This window comes from Strigops habroptila, chromosome 3, assembly GCF_004027225.2.
Source record: "Strigops habroptila isolate Jane chromosome 3, bStrHab1.2.pri, whole genome shotgun sequence".
In the NCBI taxonomy this organism is placed as follows: Eukaryota; Metazoa; Chordata; class Aves; order Psittaciformes; family Psittacidae; genus Strigops; species Strigops habroptila.
The window spans coordinates 68,880,259-68,896,386 of NC_044279.2; the positions used below are offsets into that span (position 1 = coordinate 68,880,259).

At 39.6% G+C, this 16,128-nt stretch overlaps 1 protein-coding gene across 2 annotated transcripts in view; it reads right to left on the minus strand.

Moving 5' to 3' along the window:
- Positions 1 to 224: 224 nt before the first annotated feature.
- PTN (pleiotrophin) overlaps positions 225 to 16,128 on the minus strand; it is a 78,832-nt gene continuing 62,928 nt past the window's right edge. For both annotated transcript variants that reach the window (XM_030481040.1, XM_030481041.1), the window contains one exon: positions 225 to 7,094. In XM_030481040.1, the coding sequence (XP_030336900.1) occupies positions 7,042 to 7,094 (53 nt within the window). In that variant the 3' untranslated portion in view covers positions 225 to 7,041. The remainder of the gene's footprint in view (positions 7,095 to 16,128) is intronic.

Below are 16,128 nucleotides of genomic sequence, written 5' to 3' on the forward strand. Positions count from 1 at the left end.
ATGCACAAACCAAAGGGCTGTTTTCTGCTAGAGTAATTTTCTGGCAGATTTCTACAGACTAAAATTTTTCTGAGTTTACAAATGCAAGTGTTTCTGGGACAAGCAACACCTGTAGAGGACGGGAAATTAGTATAATAAAAACAGACCACTAAGAATACTTCAAATTAATTTCAGAATCTTCAGAAGTCCCCTACAGTTTCCACACCCAAATGAGAACACCACACTTCTGTGTATTAGTTTATTTAATTCTTTATAGCCACTAAGAGCAAGTAAATTACGTTGATACAATTGGTAAACATATACATTCGCTAGAGCCTCCCACAATCCCACAGAGCTAAGGGAAACATTAAGGGATGTTACAGGATTAATGCTTTCATTCTACAATATGGATATATGGCTTTCATACAAGTTTAAAAAAATTGAAAAGGTAACACACTGCTAGCTTACAAAATCAATATACAAACTGAAAAAAAAAATGAAAAGGAAAAGGAAAAAGAGAGTAACCCATGAGAAGACATCATATAGCACTGGTTTAATAGATATATACAGAATTAGAAATCCATTGAACATGATATTCAGGCTTTAATTCATTATTTTGACTTTCATTTGTTCTTTCTGTTTAACATCCAAACTACAAGTATTAAGTTGACTTCAGTTTTACTTTATGTTTTCCATCTTTTTTTTCCCATTTTCCTCACTTTTTATTGGCAGAGAAAAAGCCTTTTCTGCCTGGGTTTGTATGTTCGCACCTAACTGAAGCAGTCCATCCACTTCGAAGCTTTGAACAAAGCCCTTCCACGTACATGGTGTGACAGAAAAGAACATCACCGTGATACTAAGTCCTATTATTGGCCATTTCATTGGTATGTGTTTTGCATTTTCCTCAGACACAGCTATCCTTAAACTGATATGCTGGTGAGTGGGAAGAAACCTATCTCTTCATCCTATATACTACTTTTGTATCCTTGTGTAAATACCAACGCAGGACAAAAAGCTCCTTCACTTCTACTTTAGGTTGAAAACATGGCAGCACTATTTGTGAGATACATTTTGAGTTATGGATGCACTTTTTTAATAGTTTTGCTTCCTCATATACGAACATATATGCGGTATGTATGCATATATATTTAGAGACCTGCTGTGCCTTGTGCTGATATCCTCATTAGGTGGTTTCTAGCTCAAAGCTGCAGCCGTACTAACCTGACTTTGCTTCAGGTCCCCTCAGCAACCACAACACGCTTTAGATTATCAGAGCCATTCGTTCAGCTATAAAAATCTAGATGAACTACACAATTACAATATGGGAAGTGCAATGAACGACCTAATGAGAAAAGTTAAATAATGTCTTCTTGCCAGGTAGATGAGGGTGAGGCAACTTAAACAGCGTAATTAATTGAATGAAATTGGCTATAGTTAAGACAGCTTTGAACATACTATCCATTTTTCTAGCTTTACATCACAGAATTCAGGGCTAAAGCTTTTATAGTGTCTTTAACTTTGAATGACCTTCTGAAATGGGAATACTTGGGAGCCTCTGTTTTATCTCACCAGCAAATTCATACGTTGGACACATGCTTCTAGTTCTGTTTGGGGTTTTGTTTGTTATTGTGTGTTTTTTTAAAATAAGGAATAGGCAACTCACTCAAAGCCAAGCAATTTAAAGGCTAGGGCTAGGAGATACCTACTGCATTTTTAGCCATCTGGGACCCCAAGACACTTCACATTTAAGTGGAAAACTGCAGAAAGGGCAAAAGGATTGAAAAGCCCCACCAACGAGATAATGATAGTTGATTATAGTTGAATTCCCATATTTTTCTTGAAATATCTCATTTCTGCTCAGGTCAGAGTGATGAGGCCACAAGGCAGACTACCATTTTTGAAGAGTAGCAGAAAGGGAACATTAGGAAAACTGTTAGACTTCAGCATCATTTAGTTTTGGTCCAAAAGCACACAAAGTTTTCTGCTGAGCAAGACAGCCTAGACCTTCTCCAAACGCAAACATCAATGGGGTGGAAGAGGCTCTCTCCATGCGCTATTTGCTCAGGCAAGTCTTCCACTGTCCCTGAAGTTCTATGACACATGTCTCCTCTCTTTAATTTGATGGTAAAAGAGGACACAGTGGGAAAGGATGCAGCTTCTTGCCACTGTTTACCTAGCTAAGGTGGTTTTCTGATTGACGGCAGACACTCTTTCATCATTATGTCTAATTTTTGATCATATGTTATGCATTTCTTTCTCCCAGGAAGCCTTGCCCAGGTTGAGCTATGACAAAGGTTTTACCAGTGAATCACTCCCCCAGAGAATCCAGGAATTCTTTGCTCATTCTCATATTTCCGTGTTCATTGTCATCTTCTGATTAACAAGTTGCTATTGTCCTTAAAAGGACACAATGAGAGGTACCAATGGTAGGGGCTTGCTGGGCTGTTTTGCAACACTTCAGTGAGTAATGGAGAATACAGCCTCAAGCATGAGGAAGGATCAATGATACCCACGGTTTGCCTGAGAGGTAGAGTGCCTTAGCAGAATTGACAGAAAACCTACAAATACTATAAAAATTATGGATGAGTGGAGGAAGACAGACAACAGGTCTAATCTGTTCCCACAGAGGAGAGAACACAATCAGAAGTTCACAGAAGATGCTGTCCTACAGAGTTTTAAAAGATTGAATATGAGATACCTATCCCCGTTGACATATTGCTTCCCACTCTTGTAAGAATTTGGGAGATGTGAAAGACTACTATGTCCTGTCAAAATGGTGTACCTCACCAGTATTTTGCTTTAGAAAAGTGTCAGGTTTACATTGTTAATTTGTCGCACTTCCTAAGCTGAGGCAGTCAGGCTGCCTTTTGCCCCATCCTCATCATTGACGTTAGACTAAAGAAGCTTGGATAAAATTTATCATATGTTAAGGGATTTCATTAAACAAATGGAAATGCTATACAGTGTTTATCTTCAAACACTCCCTGCTAGCAGCATGATAGTTTATGGGGTTTTATAGCCTGTTTCCACAAATAGTCTCCATAAGTATTCACTTCCCCTTAGTTCATCCTAATAGTCTGTTATTTTACTTGAATTGTTCATTGCCACATGCCAAATGGTGAAGGATATAACCAAAGATAAAGAAATACATCATGTTTTCACCTATCAACATCATCATAGCTTCTACTCGTAAACCAGAAAAGACAGATACACTATTGTCTCTGTTTGACCTTGCCTCTGGTTGGACACGTTCTTTTGAGGTTGGAGTGGGACTTGACTTCTCTGTAACATTCTACATTTGATTAGTTTTCATTAAGGCACAAATCAAGCAAAGCATAATAACCAATGTGCCAGCCACTAATCCTGTCTTCCCTACTCCAGGAGCATGCAAAAGAAGTTTGTATAAAATGCTCCTGACTTCACACCTTTCTCTTTTTCATAAGGTCTCCAACACTGTCTGTTGATATGTTTTATGATTGTTATTCTTTCCTTTCTTCAGTCCAAAATATCATTATGGAATTAGAAGATGAGAATCAGTAAGTTATAACTTAGTATCTACCTACATGTACAACAAATGTTCTTGCTTCCTGGAGCCTTGCCCCATAGTTCTGCTGTATTCAATAGTCTGTTAAATATGTCAGGCTGACTAGCAATGGTTCTCTTTCAATATGGGCACTTCTGTCAGCAGACATGTCAAAGTAAGAAAATGCCCCAATCATCAAATATTGTTTTAAATCAAAATACAGACAGGCCTATTTGCTTAGAAGTTTGGCTCACCCTACTCAGAGGAAGGGAACTGAGCTATACCTAAATTCTCCTAAGTTTAAACTTGCTAGAATCCAGAGTCTGGATGAAGGTTCATCCTTAGCTGATGTTCAACAACTCATCTCTCTTTTTCTCTAAGAGATCTGAGTGCTCAGAAAAAGCCTTTAATTTGGGGGATTTCTATCATCTCCCCATACCATAACATAGCTGTAGCAAATGAATGCGGAAACCACTTCTCAAGAGGGACATTCATGAAACAAGCTTCAGTTGGTTAAACTAGCTAAGCAACCTACCTATGCTAAGTCATTTTCCATTTTAACAGGATAGCACCAAGAGGGTAAATCACATATTGCATCTGAAGTAGCCACCCCCACAGCACTGTCAGACAAGCTTCCCCTCCCAGAGGAGGGAGGGTAGAAGATTAGAAAGCAAATAAGGAGAAACTTCAGAATGACTCAAGTGGAAACTGAGCAAGACAGGATGGGAAGAGGTTTTGTTCATATTTTTGCCTCTTGCTTTCTTGACAATGTCACTAGTGAAGCAACTGCTCCTGTTAGGTACCAGGCACCCCCTTTCAGAGCTGACCTGACTAACCTATTCTATTCAATCTTCCTCTGTGTTCTGCCATGAATCACTTTTATCATCTCCTTCATTGTCAGAGTTTCCACAAAATGTTTTCTGCTACCTTTTTAGAAATTTTCTTCATTGTTCATAAACTATGGCAGATAAAACTCCAATTACTGTCAACAATAAGATGTTAATACAGATCCAAACATATGTAGCTGAGTAGTACAGAGGAATTCTCGTATTTCACTCTCTTTGCTACCAGGACTGCTGCACTTTCGTCTGGTCCTAACATGGTAATTTTCTGTTTGTTTATTTGTTTTCTGTAAACTCTCTCCATGGAGGCCCTATACCACCATAGGAACATGAGTGGTCTCCTTCAAAAACTAGCAGGAATGTTCCTTTAACAAGCCAGATGGGCAGTAAATCATAAGGGCCATCAGGTGTCAGAGGAAACACAGGGGAAATTATTTTCTTCTTACTCACAGAGGTGGAAATCAGAAGCCATATCTAAGGTTCACTAAAGGATAGTCAAACTGTTGGTCTCAGCATCATTCCCAACTCCTGCCAGCTCCCTGTGAAACATGGACTAGATTAACCAGTGTAAGACAATGGTGCAACAGTGTTTGCACTCAAAGCTGAACCACTTTAAGTGAACTGATGCAGCATTTAGACAGACAAACCTTTGGTGAGTGAAAAAGCTTCTTTCTCCCTTTGCTTTCAATCAGACCTACCAATTCATTAGTTTAAGTCTGAGGCACAAGCACAGGTAGACCTGATTAGACCATGAGCAAAGCAAATAGCACCCAGAACCACCCAAACATGAGCCTTTATGATTTTGGATTTGGTCATTGCACATCCACCACATGTTGGGGACATTTTTAATTATACCACTGGCTCAGGTATGTCTAACAGCATAGTCAAAATAACAAGGACATCAACACAGATGGCAAAACACACCCAAGGAGTCTGGGAAATAATCAGGTGGCTAGTCTACCTTGAACTATGTGCCGGCTTGGCTAGCTGGCGTCAGAAGGGTTTAGAAAATCTATGGATGGACTTGCCACACTGTAAGTTCAGATCAGCCATACTCTCCACGTAAGAAAAAAGAGGGCAAGCTCTGCAATTGTTATATATTTTTTTGCATAGAAAAGGGGAGTGATGTTAGTCTGGAAAAAGACTCTCTACTTGTCTACTAGCTAATCTCAAGACAGCAGATGAATACACTCTGCTGCAGCTTCGCTGAAGTCAGTGGGTACCTGCAGGATTTCAAGGAGTCTATTCGTCTTGACCAGCAGGCAAGGAATGATTTTGAAATTAATTCGGGCACTGAAAACACGTTTCCTCTGAAAAGTCTGGTTTACTTGTTTAGTTTATTAAACGACTGTTTAGCTGGGAACAGGCCAGCACTTTGTTGGATCTTTTTTCTACTTTATGACTCTATTGTTATTATCATTTAAAATAGGCAAAATTGAACAAACTGAAAACCAGCTGGCTGTATTTTTTTTCCTGCAGATCAGTAAAAAAAAAAAAAAAAAAAAAAAAAAAAAAAAAAAAATCACAGAACTCTTTTTACGTTGAGTGAAATTTTCCAAGGTCTTTTTTTGCTTATATAAAAATGGAAGAAAGAAAAGGTACTGCTTTTATATTTCCCTTCTACTTTACTAACAGAGAAACAAAAATTAATTCCATTCTTATTGGTTTCAAGTTCCACAAGTTGTCCTTTTTTTTTTTAAGTCAAAAATACAAACAACTTCAGGCAGTTTCCAAACAGATTTCTTCTGTTACTTCCCATCAGACATAGTATTTTTCAATCAGCTATACATAAAATCAACAGGACAATTCCCACCGATACAAGAGGGAGTTGGGTCAGGCAGAATCACAACAATTTCAACTAGATTTTTGTCAAAAGGATATTCTCCTTTCTGGCAAAATAAACAAATAAAAGAAAGCATTTTTCAGCTTTTATAGGTAAACCAGGGGATGCTACCATCCATCAGCATTGATATGCTAAAAAAAGGAAGTTTTGCTAACATTCTACTTGGAAAAATCATTGCTAGAAAATCATGAAAAATTAGGACTCTTCCATGTCCAACTGTTGAATGATTTTAAAATTTTTACTGCTAACATCCAAAATGTGACCAAGGACAGGAGTGCTACTGGTTTTTACCTGGAGATGGTGGCCAAAAAAAATTCTATGCCTGTAAATACTCAAATGCCCCCATCCTTTCCATAAAAATAATTTCATACAGTTATCAAGATGTAATAAGAACTTAAGAAACAAGTCTGGGTTTCTTCAGATATGAGGTCCCAATCTTAAATATAATCGCATCCAGCCAGACTCCTATGATCACACAGGGCACCACTGGCTTCAGCAGAGCTCCACACAGGCTCAGGTTCTGCTTGCATGGAGTAATTGCCAGACTGAGACCTATGGCAAGACTTGAGAATATTTTAAAAACCTCTACATTGTTCAATATACAATAGACATAATTTTCTAAATGAGATTGGAGTCCTTTATTACAGGCCTCTAAAAGTTTTTGTTAGGGTTATACATTAAAAATACTAAAGTAATAAAAAAAAAGATTATTTTTTTTTTTCTGTTTGCTTGTTTCCTTCTATGGTACCATTAAGCTATAAATAATTTTAGGATAAAATGCCTAGGTATAAACGAAACTGTTAACTGATCATGTTTGCTGATGTCCCTTTCTCACATTGCCCAAGTTGGCTCCATTAATCCAGCATCTTCTCTTGTTTCTTGCCTTCCTTTTTCTTCTTCTTGGATTCTGTCAAGATAACAATAACCATAAAAAATTAGAGTCTAGCAGTCACTGCAATAAATTTCATTCAATACCCCTGAAACTTTCGCTTGTTTTCTCTGTGCACGTAAGAACTAATTTTGATTCTTGATTCTGAACAAGGAAAGGGAAAATAGAAGGAAAAGAAATTTAAAAAGGAACAGCTGAGGCACTAGAAAAGATGGAAAGGGGGGTGCATGTGCCGTTCAGAACCTTTCCTATCTGAGCAGCTGACCCTGTTTGGCATGCAAAGCATTGTCTCAGGAACTTGCGTTGAAAATAAGAAAACAGCAGGCAGCTCCTAGAGAAACCGGGTCATGGCTCAGTGGAGAGCTGGAGGAAAGCTTTGCACACACTACCCACACACATACCCTTCCCTTGCTTCCTTTCTGTTTCATTGTCAGTCTTTGGCTTTCTCTAAATATAAGAGCAGCTCCAGAGTGTGGTGAGAAAGCTCACTTGTTTCTTCAGCTTCTCCACTGCCAACCCTTTCTGCTTTGTCTGGGACTAACACCTACGTACACTTGAGAAGCAATTAAGTTTGGCCTGGAGTCACTAGAGCATGGTCTGTCCAGCCAGCTGGTACTGACAGGATGGCGAAGGGACTAGGGAGTATCTGCTTCTCTGATTCATTTGGGGTAAATAAGGGAACAATGTGAAGGTGCAAGTTAAAGTTTATATATTATACTACCATTTATGGTAACTTGCACTGTGCTACAGGGTAGTGTAGTATTCTACAGGTAAAAGAAACTCACAGAGGGACCTAAGACATGAATATGTATCACATGTCATCTTGCAATGGGGAAAATAACAGATCTCATGGGGAATGTGAATAAATCAAATCCTCACAGATACCACTGCAAAACAGGTACTACAGAAAGAATGAAACCGAGTTTCTGCAAAGCATCTTTCCTGGAACCAAACCAGCAAGCAAGTAGACCCATGTTTGCCTTAAACCAGATGTCCCTTTTCTCCTTTGAATCTTGCCTTTGTTTCTTCCTTCTCAAAAAACACCCCCTCCCCACCAAAAAAACCAAAACAAGACAAAAAAAATCAACCAAAAATCAAAACAAAAAACCAAAACAACAACAAAATAAAAACCGAAACCAAAAAGCAAAAACCAAACCCCAACAGAAAACATCTCAGGTTAAATAACAAATATCACCATGAATGAGAAGACAAGCTCTTGGCCCTTTAGGTAGTACACTCTTCTTTGTGAATATGATTCTTTTCTCTCTGACCAGTTTGCAGAACACAGACAGGTAAGCAATAATCGCCTCTTGTAAAACCTTACTTGCATTAAAGCCAAAAGAACTACACTGACATCTTTCAGTTATGTATAGGGCCAGGGTACCTTCAACAGAAGGCAGACTTAAGTCATCACGTTTCTCTGCTGTTTTTTTTTTTCCTGTTTGTTAATGTTTCAAAACAAATTTTTTTCTTCATCTTTTTCAACATGACAAGAATTTTTTGTGATAATCCTTAGTCAAAGCAAAATAAAATACCTAGTTTATGCTTAGTCACAAAATCTGCTCTATAAATCTCTTTCCCTTAAAAACTTTTGTTAACATTTAAAGGGATAACAATTTAAAATAGAAAGTAATTTTGTTTGAAAATAAGAAAATGAACTATTATTTTTTTTACCCCTGCCTTTGTATGTGTGTCTGTGTTTGTGTGTGTGTATGCATGTATGCTTGCAGTCCAGAGCCATTCACAGATATGGCACTATTTTACATGTCATTTCAAAATGTCATTTATCATTAAGTTAATATCTAATTTGCTTTCAGCTAAAGCTTTTTTCTCCCTGCAGATTTTCTGTCTCCCCTCCTATCCTCTTTAATCCACGTTCTCCATCACTTCCTCTAATTTTCCCTCTATACCACTGAGCCTCCTGGATTCTGTATTGATTGCACTCTCTCTGACTCTCTCTCTTCACCACCTAACACCGCTTTCTCTGAAAGAAACAGTGGTGTTTTATTAATCACATCAGCATTTGAATCTGTAAAATCCACTTAGACCCAGCACAACCAGAAAGGCACTCTGCAGGCTTCAACTAAATTTACCAAAAGCAAAGGAGACATATGAATGCAGGCAGACCTCTAACAGGACTCTACTGAAAAGTATGTGCAGTTCACAATAGAGGTGAAGTCACCACCAAGAAAAGTTTTTGGTCTGGAGTTGTGTGATTGCATCAGGTGCTCATCCTCATTTGACTTTGCTACCAAACAACCCACTGTTACTCTATTTGCACTTGGCCCCTGTGGGTCTATATCTGCTCCTGATAGCAAAAACTCAATTCTGCCCTGTTGTCTGCCTTGTGATAATCTGCATATCATCCAAACTGCCTAACCCATCTACCTACAAAGACAAGTGATTCTGCTTTGTGTCCCAGCAGAGTAAAACCTTCGTGCTCACTTGTGGGATGTAAATCCTCTCACATTAAAGGTACTCACACCACCACAGCTTAATCTTTCAGACAGGTAAACTGTACTGATGCAAAGTAAATTTGATCCACGAAATTACATGTGTCCCCCCCCAGTTGTGGCAGTATCGAAAAGGAAAAAAAGAAAAAAAGAAAACTGCTCAAATATTTCCCAGTTCTTAAGCTCTTCTAAAAATCCTACCATAGACAGCAGTACCCAGGTACTGGCCCATGAAGATGTTGCTGTTCACCCTCTCATGCACAGCTACCCACCAACTGTTTTGACTATGGACTATGCTATGTCCATGGCTAACAAAGTATAAAGTTGCTTTAAGATGTACTTTGTTCATGTTTTTTCATTGCTCAGACCTAGACTTTGCATCTGTGTCATTCAGGCTTTCACTGCCCTCATCTCTGCTCACCCTACACTATTTCAACTTTTATGATCTGCTTATCAGGTCAGCTTACACAGCCACACTGGGATCCATGTCACCCTGATCATTTCATCTGCCAATGCTTCCCTTCCAAGAGTAACCAGGCTTGACTGAAAGGGTCACCATGCCAGCAGTGCTAGCACTGACAGCATGCTAGAAAGCCCTGACCAGCTGAGAATACAATGCCAGTTACCTGAAAGCTCAACAGCCCCATACCCCAGCTGTAGCCATCTACGGTTAAGTGAAGGAAAGATCTCCTAGATACTCTGTCTCCAATAGCCCCATTCAGATTCCTAGACCATACATGAAAATTACAAAAATTCCATTCAGTTTAGCACAGATTGGATGTAAGACCTTTGGTTCAGCCATTTCCTACCAGGCCTCTTAATGTTTCTGCCATCAGAAATTACAGTAACCCATCAAGCATTACCCACTGAAACAGCCTTTAAGACGCGAAAGCCACTACACTGCTCTCCACATCATGCTGGTGCTGCAAAGCAGCTTGATCTCAGCAACACTCACTACTGGGCCAGAAGGACCTCAGAAAAGCTGCACAGAGAAAAGGGACTGCTCTGAACAGAATGCTGCCATCTGGAAGTGCTCTGGGTCAACAGCAGCCTCCTTTATCTCACCTACCTGATCATTTCACTATTTGCAAAGACCAAGCTGTGGACCGGTGCATCAGCTGTGTGTTGGCTATAGGGAATGTGTTTGCTACAGACAAATGCTACCAATAACACTGGGAGCCACTATGATGAAAAAATTTGGCCAGATGAAATTCAAGTTCACACCAGCCCATGCAGAATTTTAATCTTAATCTACTCACTGTCCCATTTGCTTTAAAGGTCCAGTCTTTTCAGTGTTGAGCCACACACCAGCCAGAGGTATCTTTATGAGCTACCTCTAGTAGAGTTCAGGATCCAGACAGGAATGAGCAAAACAAAAAGCAGGATGACAACCCTGGATTTCAGAAAGGCAGATTTTGGCCAGTTCAGAGACCTGCTCAGCCATGCAAAGTGCCTAACTGTAACAGAATGATCCTATGGGCCACATCTGGCTCAAAGGTCATAAACTGTGACATCTCAATATAAAGCTTATGAAACGTATGTAGACAGGTTTGATATTTACAGTGAAACACATAATTTAAATACATTAAATGCCTTATCAAAGGTACTTCTCCTAGAGATACCAAGACCAGGGTCAGCAGTGAGGTGGGGGTGGGTGCTATCTCTTGCTCTCTCTCAATACTTGAGGTGAGCAGGCTGTGCAGTGGGGGGAACAGACAAGCACAGCTGTTTGCCTACTGCTCCAAGTGCACTGTGTGTTAGTGTCCCAGCCAAATTGTCCTTCCATTGCCGGTGTGGTGCAGCATATAGCCACACTGAGGAAAGCAATAGCAGGATCTATGCCTTCTCTCTGGCTTCCTTCACATCAAGGAAATACTTATTTTTACAATCCTTGAGCATCCTTGCAGCAAGACAAAAGTACCAGAAGAGTGAGCAATGTATGCTGCAGGATATTAATGAGGATGACAAAAGTCCTCAGTTTTTGTGTCTGTGTTAAAGCATACACTTTCCTCCCTCTCATCCCACAGTGACAGGCTGCCTAGTGGTGCTCTTGCTCAGATGGAGGCTGGGATCCTGGACCAGGGCACACACAAAGAGCAAATTCAGAATACCTGGCTGTCCCTGTAGGACACAGCAAAGAAGAACTGCATAGCCATCCCACCCCGGTCCTGGAACCCAGAACGCTTCCAGTAAGGTAAAAAATACCCATGTAACATTGTACAAACAGCCCTGAAAGACAAAACTGTACCAATGCACACACACTGGATTAGCTAATCATTCATCACCTGAATACCGCTGTGCATAGTCGAATGCCTAAGAATTATTCACAGGATTAAAGGCTGTGTGGTCATGGATTAGCACTGAACCCACTTCTGTGATGACTGGTAACAAAAATTCCAGTGTGGATCTTGCGGCGTAAACAAATAAATTTGATAACCAGAACTTTCTCTATAGAATTTGGAATGGCAGCAGCCCTCTTTAAATAGTCATCTTTATTCTGAAGACTCATTCTCATTCAGCACAGGAAAGTAATTATGTCGAACAGGAGCCACACACCATTTGAAGCCACCCTTAACGTATAAGGCACAAAAGGGAGGTAATTACATTTTAATGGAAGCCAAGCTTTCTAAGCCAAGATTTGCAGGTATTTATTTTCATTTGTTGAGAAGAAGGTACCAATTCACTCATGACACTTCTGAACTCCTGTATATAAAAGGCAAGCAGTGTGCCGAAAAGCAATATAAATCATTCGAAAGAGCAAAAGCTGTGCTGATGGAAGGTTTAGAGTGAAGAATTTCAACACCAGGTGTTCAGGACGCAGTTTTGTCAGGAACTAGCATTCAGTGCCACTGAATACAGAGGAAGGCAGCTCTTCTGAAGGGCTCTCTACCTCTAATTGGGGAAAATTTTCCAAAGCACCTGGTTCTATAGTGAAGGGAAATGGTGCCATTGGGTGCAAGGAACTTCTGAAATTTGGAGATGAAATGCCAAGCCATATGGAAGGAAGCAGTCTTGACTTTGAAGAAGCCAAGAATTTTATCCCTTGGTGAAAAAAAATCTCACCCTAAAGAGGGTCACCCTGCTCTCTAGGAACAGAAATTGCTATCTTATGATTTCCATGATTGTAGAAACAAATCCCTTGATTTCTGAAATACCCTTTAATATGGTATTTCTTCTGCTTCTAGAGAAAGAGAACCTTTCATGGCCATCTAATTCCTTTTCTTCCTATTTTCCTGCACAGCATTTATACATTCCCAATAGTTTAAGAAGGAAAAACTATCTTACAATAGCAGTTTTATTCCAAAATGAGTTCTTCTTAGAGCAACGCAGTCCTACTGGGTGGAAAAAAGAAAGCAATACTCCACTAGCTAAACAGCAGTAGAAGGCAAGTCTCCAATGAATCAATTACCTTGATGCGGCTTTTACTTCATTAATATATTAAAATTGATTGCATTCCCTATACTTTAGCTCTGTGCTGTTTAATGACTTTCTCTAGGTGTCTGTAAGCGTTTCTCAATTTCTCCACTCTTCCAGTCACTCCTCTCCAGCAGGTTTTGTTTTGCTTCTCGCTTTGCTAAATTTCCATTTTAGACAGACTTGCATTTGTTCCCAGTTGAGCATAAGATGAACCCAATTCAAACCTAAAGGGTGGAGCTGCACCATATAAGACAGGAAGGCACACTACAATGCGTGTTACGAATGGGGATCAGCTAGATTTATGCCTGTAACAAACACTAACATACGTGATAAAGGAATGGACCAAAGAGCTACTCACGGGAAAAGTTTCACTCATTTTCTTTCTCATTGGAATTGCAAGAAGAAATAAATGCAGGAAAAAATTAATCCAATTTATCTGCAACAACCTTAACAGTCAGAAGGCATTGCTTGAGCCTGACCTACAGATGCAAGATGTTTAAAATATTCCCTTTATCATCCTTACTGAAACCAGTCAGAAATTACAGGTAGGGTAATTTGTTGAAACCAAGGATTTTCATCAGAAAGTTTTAATTTTGGTGATTTTCTTCAAATGTTTGGGAGAAAAAGTTTCAAAATTGCCTGGGCACAGGCACACAAAAGACCACAGACACACACATTTTCTGATTTTGCTAGATGGCCTAATTGCCCAAAGACGAAGATCAGGAAAGTTTCATCTCATTTTCTTTACATCCGGGTCACATGTATCTAAGATGTTAGAGTCTTTCGAGTAAGTACTCAGAAGATTGCAATGGATAAACTTTCCAATCAAAGCCTGCTTTGCAACTGGAGACTGCTGAAGGGGTCTGGCTAAATGAAAAGTGACTTCCATAAGTAGCTCATGTTGCTCTTCTGTTTGCTTTTTTTTCTCATCTGCCTATGGTACATTTGTACTGTTGCTTCGGTATGGTATGAACTTTCTTACTGTTCTTTGTCATGTTCTGTATATGAGGGACCCAGTCCCAGCTGGCTCTTCAGCCCTTCTTCTATGCTGTACACAAAATCCCTCTTAATGCCAGTGAGACAGGTGCAGGCACAGACTAATACAAAGTTCACTCTCTGCATTCACATGCCTGCAGGAGACTGCTGAGAACAAAAAGTATTAGTAGTCCGACTGGAGTTTGGCATACACCTATACAGCAAAAAGATGACACATTGCGGCAGTTTATATGTCAAACAGATCTATATTATATATAAATAAATATATAATATAAATAGTTACTTAGCAGAAATTTGTGATATACTTTGAACAGAGACCCTATTTTACTTAGTTTTTGGAAACCAGGCACACACATTTCTCAGTTGTGCCTTTTGCATCTGCCCCAGCTAGAATCTATCCTCAGGACACAGTACACAGGCTTGGCTTTGATTAGTGCTCCACACTGAAAAGTCTCCTGCAAAACTTCTGCAGTTAGCACAGACAGAAAAAAAGATAGAGCGATGGTGCCGTGGAAAATGAGATGGAGAGATAAAGAAGGGGAAAAAGCTTGAAAGGAAAGGAAGGGAAGAAGCAGAAAAGGAAAGGACAGAAAGGAAGGAACAGGGCTTTCTCTCTGTTTCACTGCTGGGAACAGTAATGAGTATAAACATTTGCTGATGGCATATCTTTTATCACAGCAAATCCCACAGCTTCAGGCATTTTCACGGCTCAAGGGCACAGACTAATGCCAAAGAGGCTGACTACTCCTGCAAGCCAGGAAAGTGAGACAATGAGCATGTAACAAAATTGGCACACACAAGGCGATTTAAACTTTCAGCCACAAAGGTCTGTATCAAAACATAACAGAAACTCCTGCAGCCACAAAGAGGGTTCAACAAGACCATTCATCACATCCAGTTTTTCATCTTTCGGGGCAGCAGGGAAAATAAAAAAAATCTGAAACACAAATCAGGAGGTGAGAAAACATCAAGGTATAGGTTTCCCAAGAAACCTCCCAACCTTTTTCTTTTTCAAAAATACCTGTGAAAGTGGCAGAGCAACTAAAAATTGAAAAATACTCCTTTTCTAGAAAAATATTTCTCTTTGTTCCTAGCCTACAAGCATTTCCTGCTCCCTGGAATCAGGGTTGTGTCAATCAGATTGATACTATATTATGATCTAACACTGCATTCAAATTATCTATTCAAACAGTATAATTTTTCAAAGGTACAAAAGCATTCTCAAGGGACACTACAGTGCAAAACCTCCAAGAAACATATAGAAATGGAAGCAGAAAAAACAGCATTAAAAGACATCCAAACTTTATTAGTTATAGGTTGCACTGGTAGCTTATTAGCAGCTTGAGGGCGGTCCACACTGTAACCACCATTGTGTTAAATTTTTCTTACTGTTGTTCCCACTTAAATTGAGAAAAATCATATTTCCTCATCCTATGGCAGCAAGGAGCCAAATCACAGAGGTAAGTGCCAGAGCCTAAAGTTTCCAGAGAGTTTTACTTCATCCTGAAATACAAGCCTTGTCCTCAGACTAGCAAGGGGCAGAGGGAAACACAACCAATCATTTAGTACCCAGTCTCACCCCTCCAGACTAATGTTTCTTCTCTTGGTTTTCACATTTCCCAGCTCCATAAGGCATAAATTATTCATGGCAAAACTGCCTCTCACAATGTTTATGCAGTGCTTAGTACAATGGCACCCTTTTTCAGCTGGGGCCTCTGGGCACTCATGCAATACAAATAATCATGATGATAGCAACAATAATAACAGCCAGCTATGTTGTTCCCACTGGGCATCCACTGCCACTGTCTCCCACTGGAGAGCTCAGATCACTTTATTTCACTACAGGCCCCTGGTCAGTGCCAGAGGTCATTCTTCAACAAACCTGCCTCATCCTTTAGAGCAAGAGAAAAACCTCCCAGTTTTGCCTTTCAGGTTTTTCTTTATCACAGCTGTTTCCTACTATGAGAAAATCCCTCATTTTTATATCTAATTAGTTTGAGCAGATCCTATTATTCTGCCTCCTGTAATACTAATTATTACACTAGCTGCATGCCTGCACGACTAATGAGTTACATTAAAGATGGGGAATTCTAAAACCTACAGAGGGAGATGCAGCATGAGTGTGATGCCAAAACAGGAGACATCTCTCAAACAAAAGAAAATCAGAGTCCTAACAAGTTGTTTCT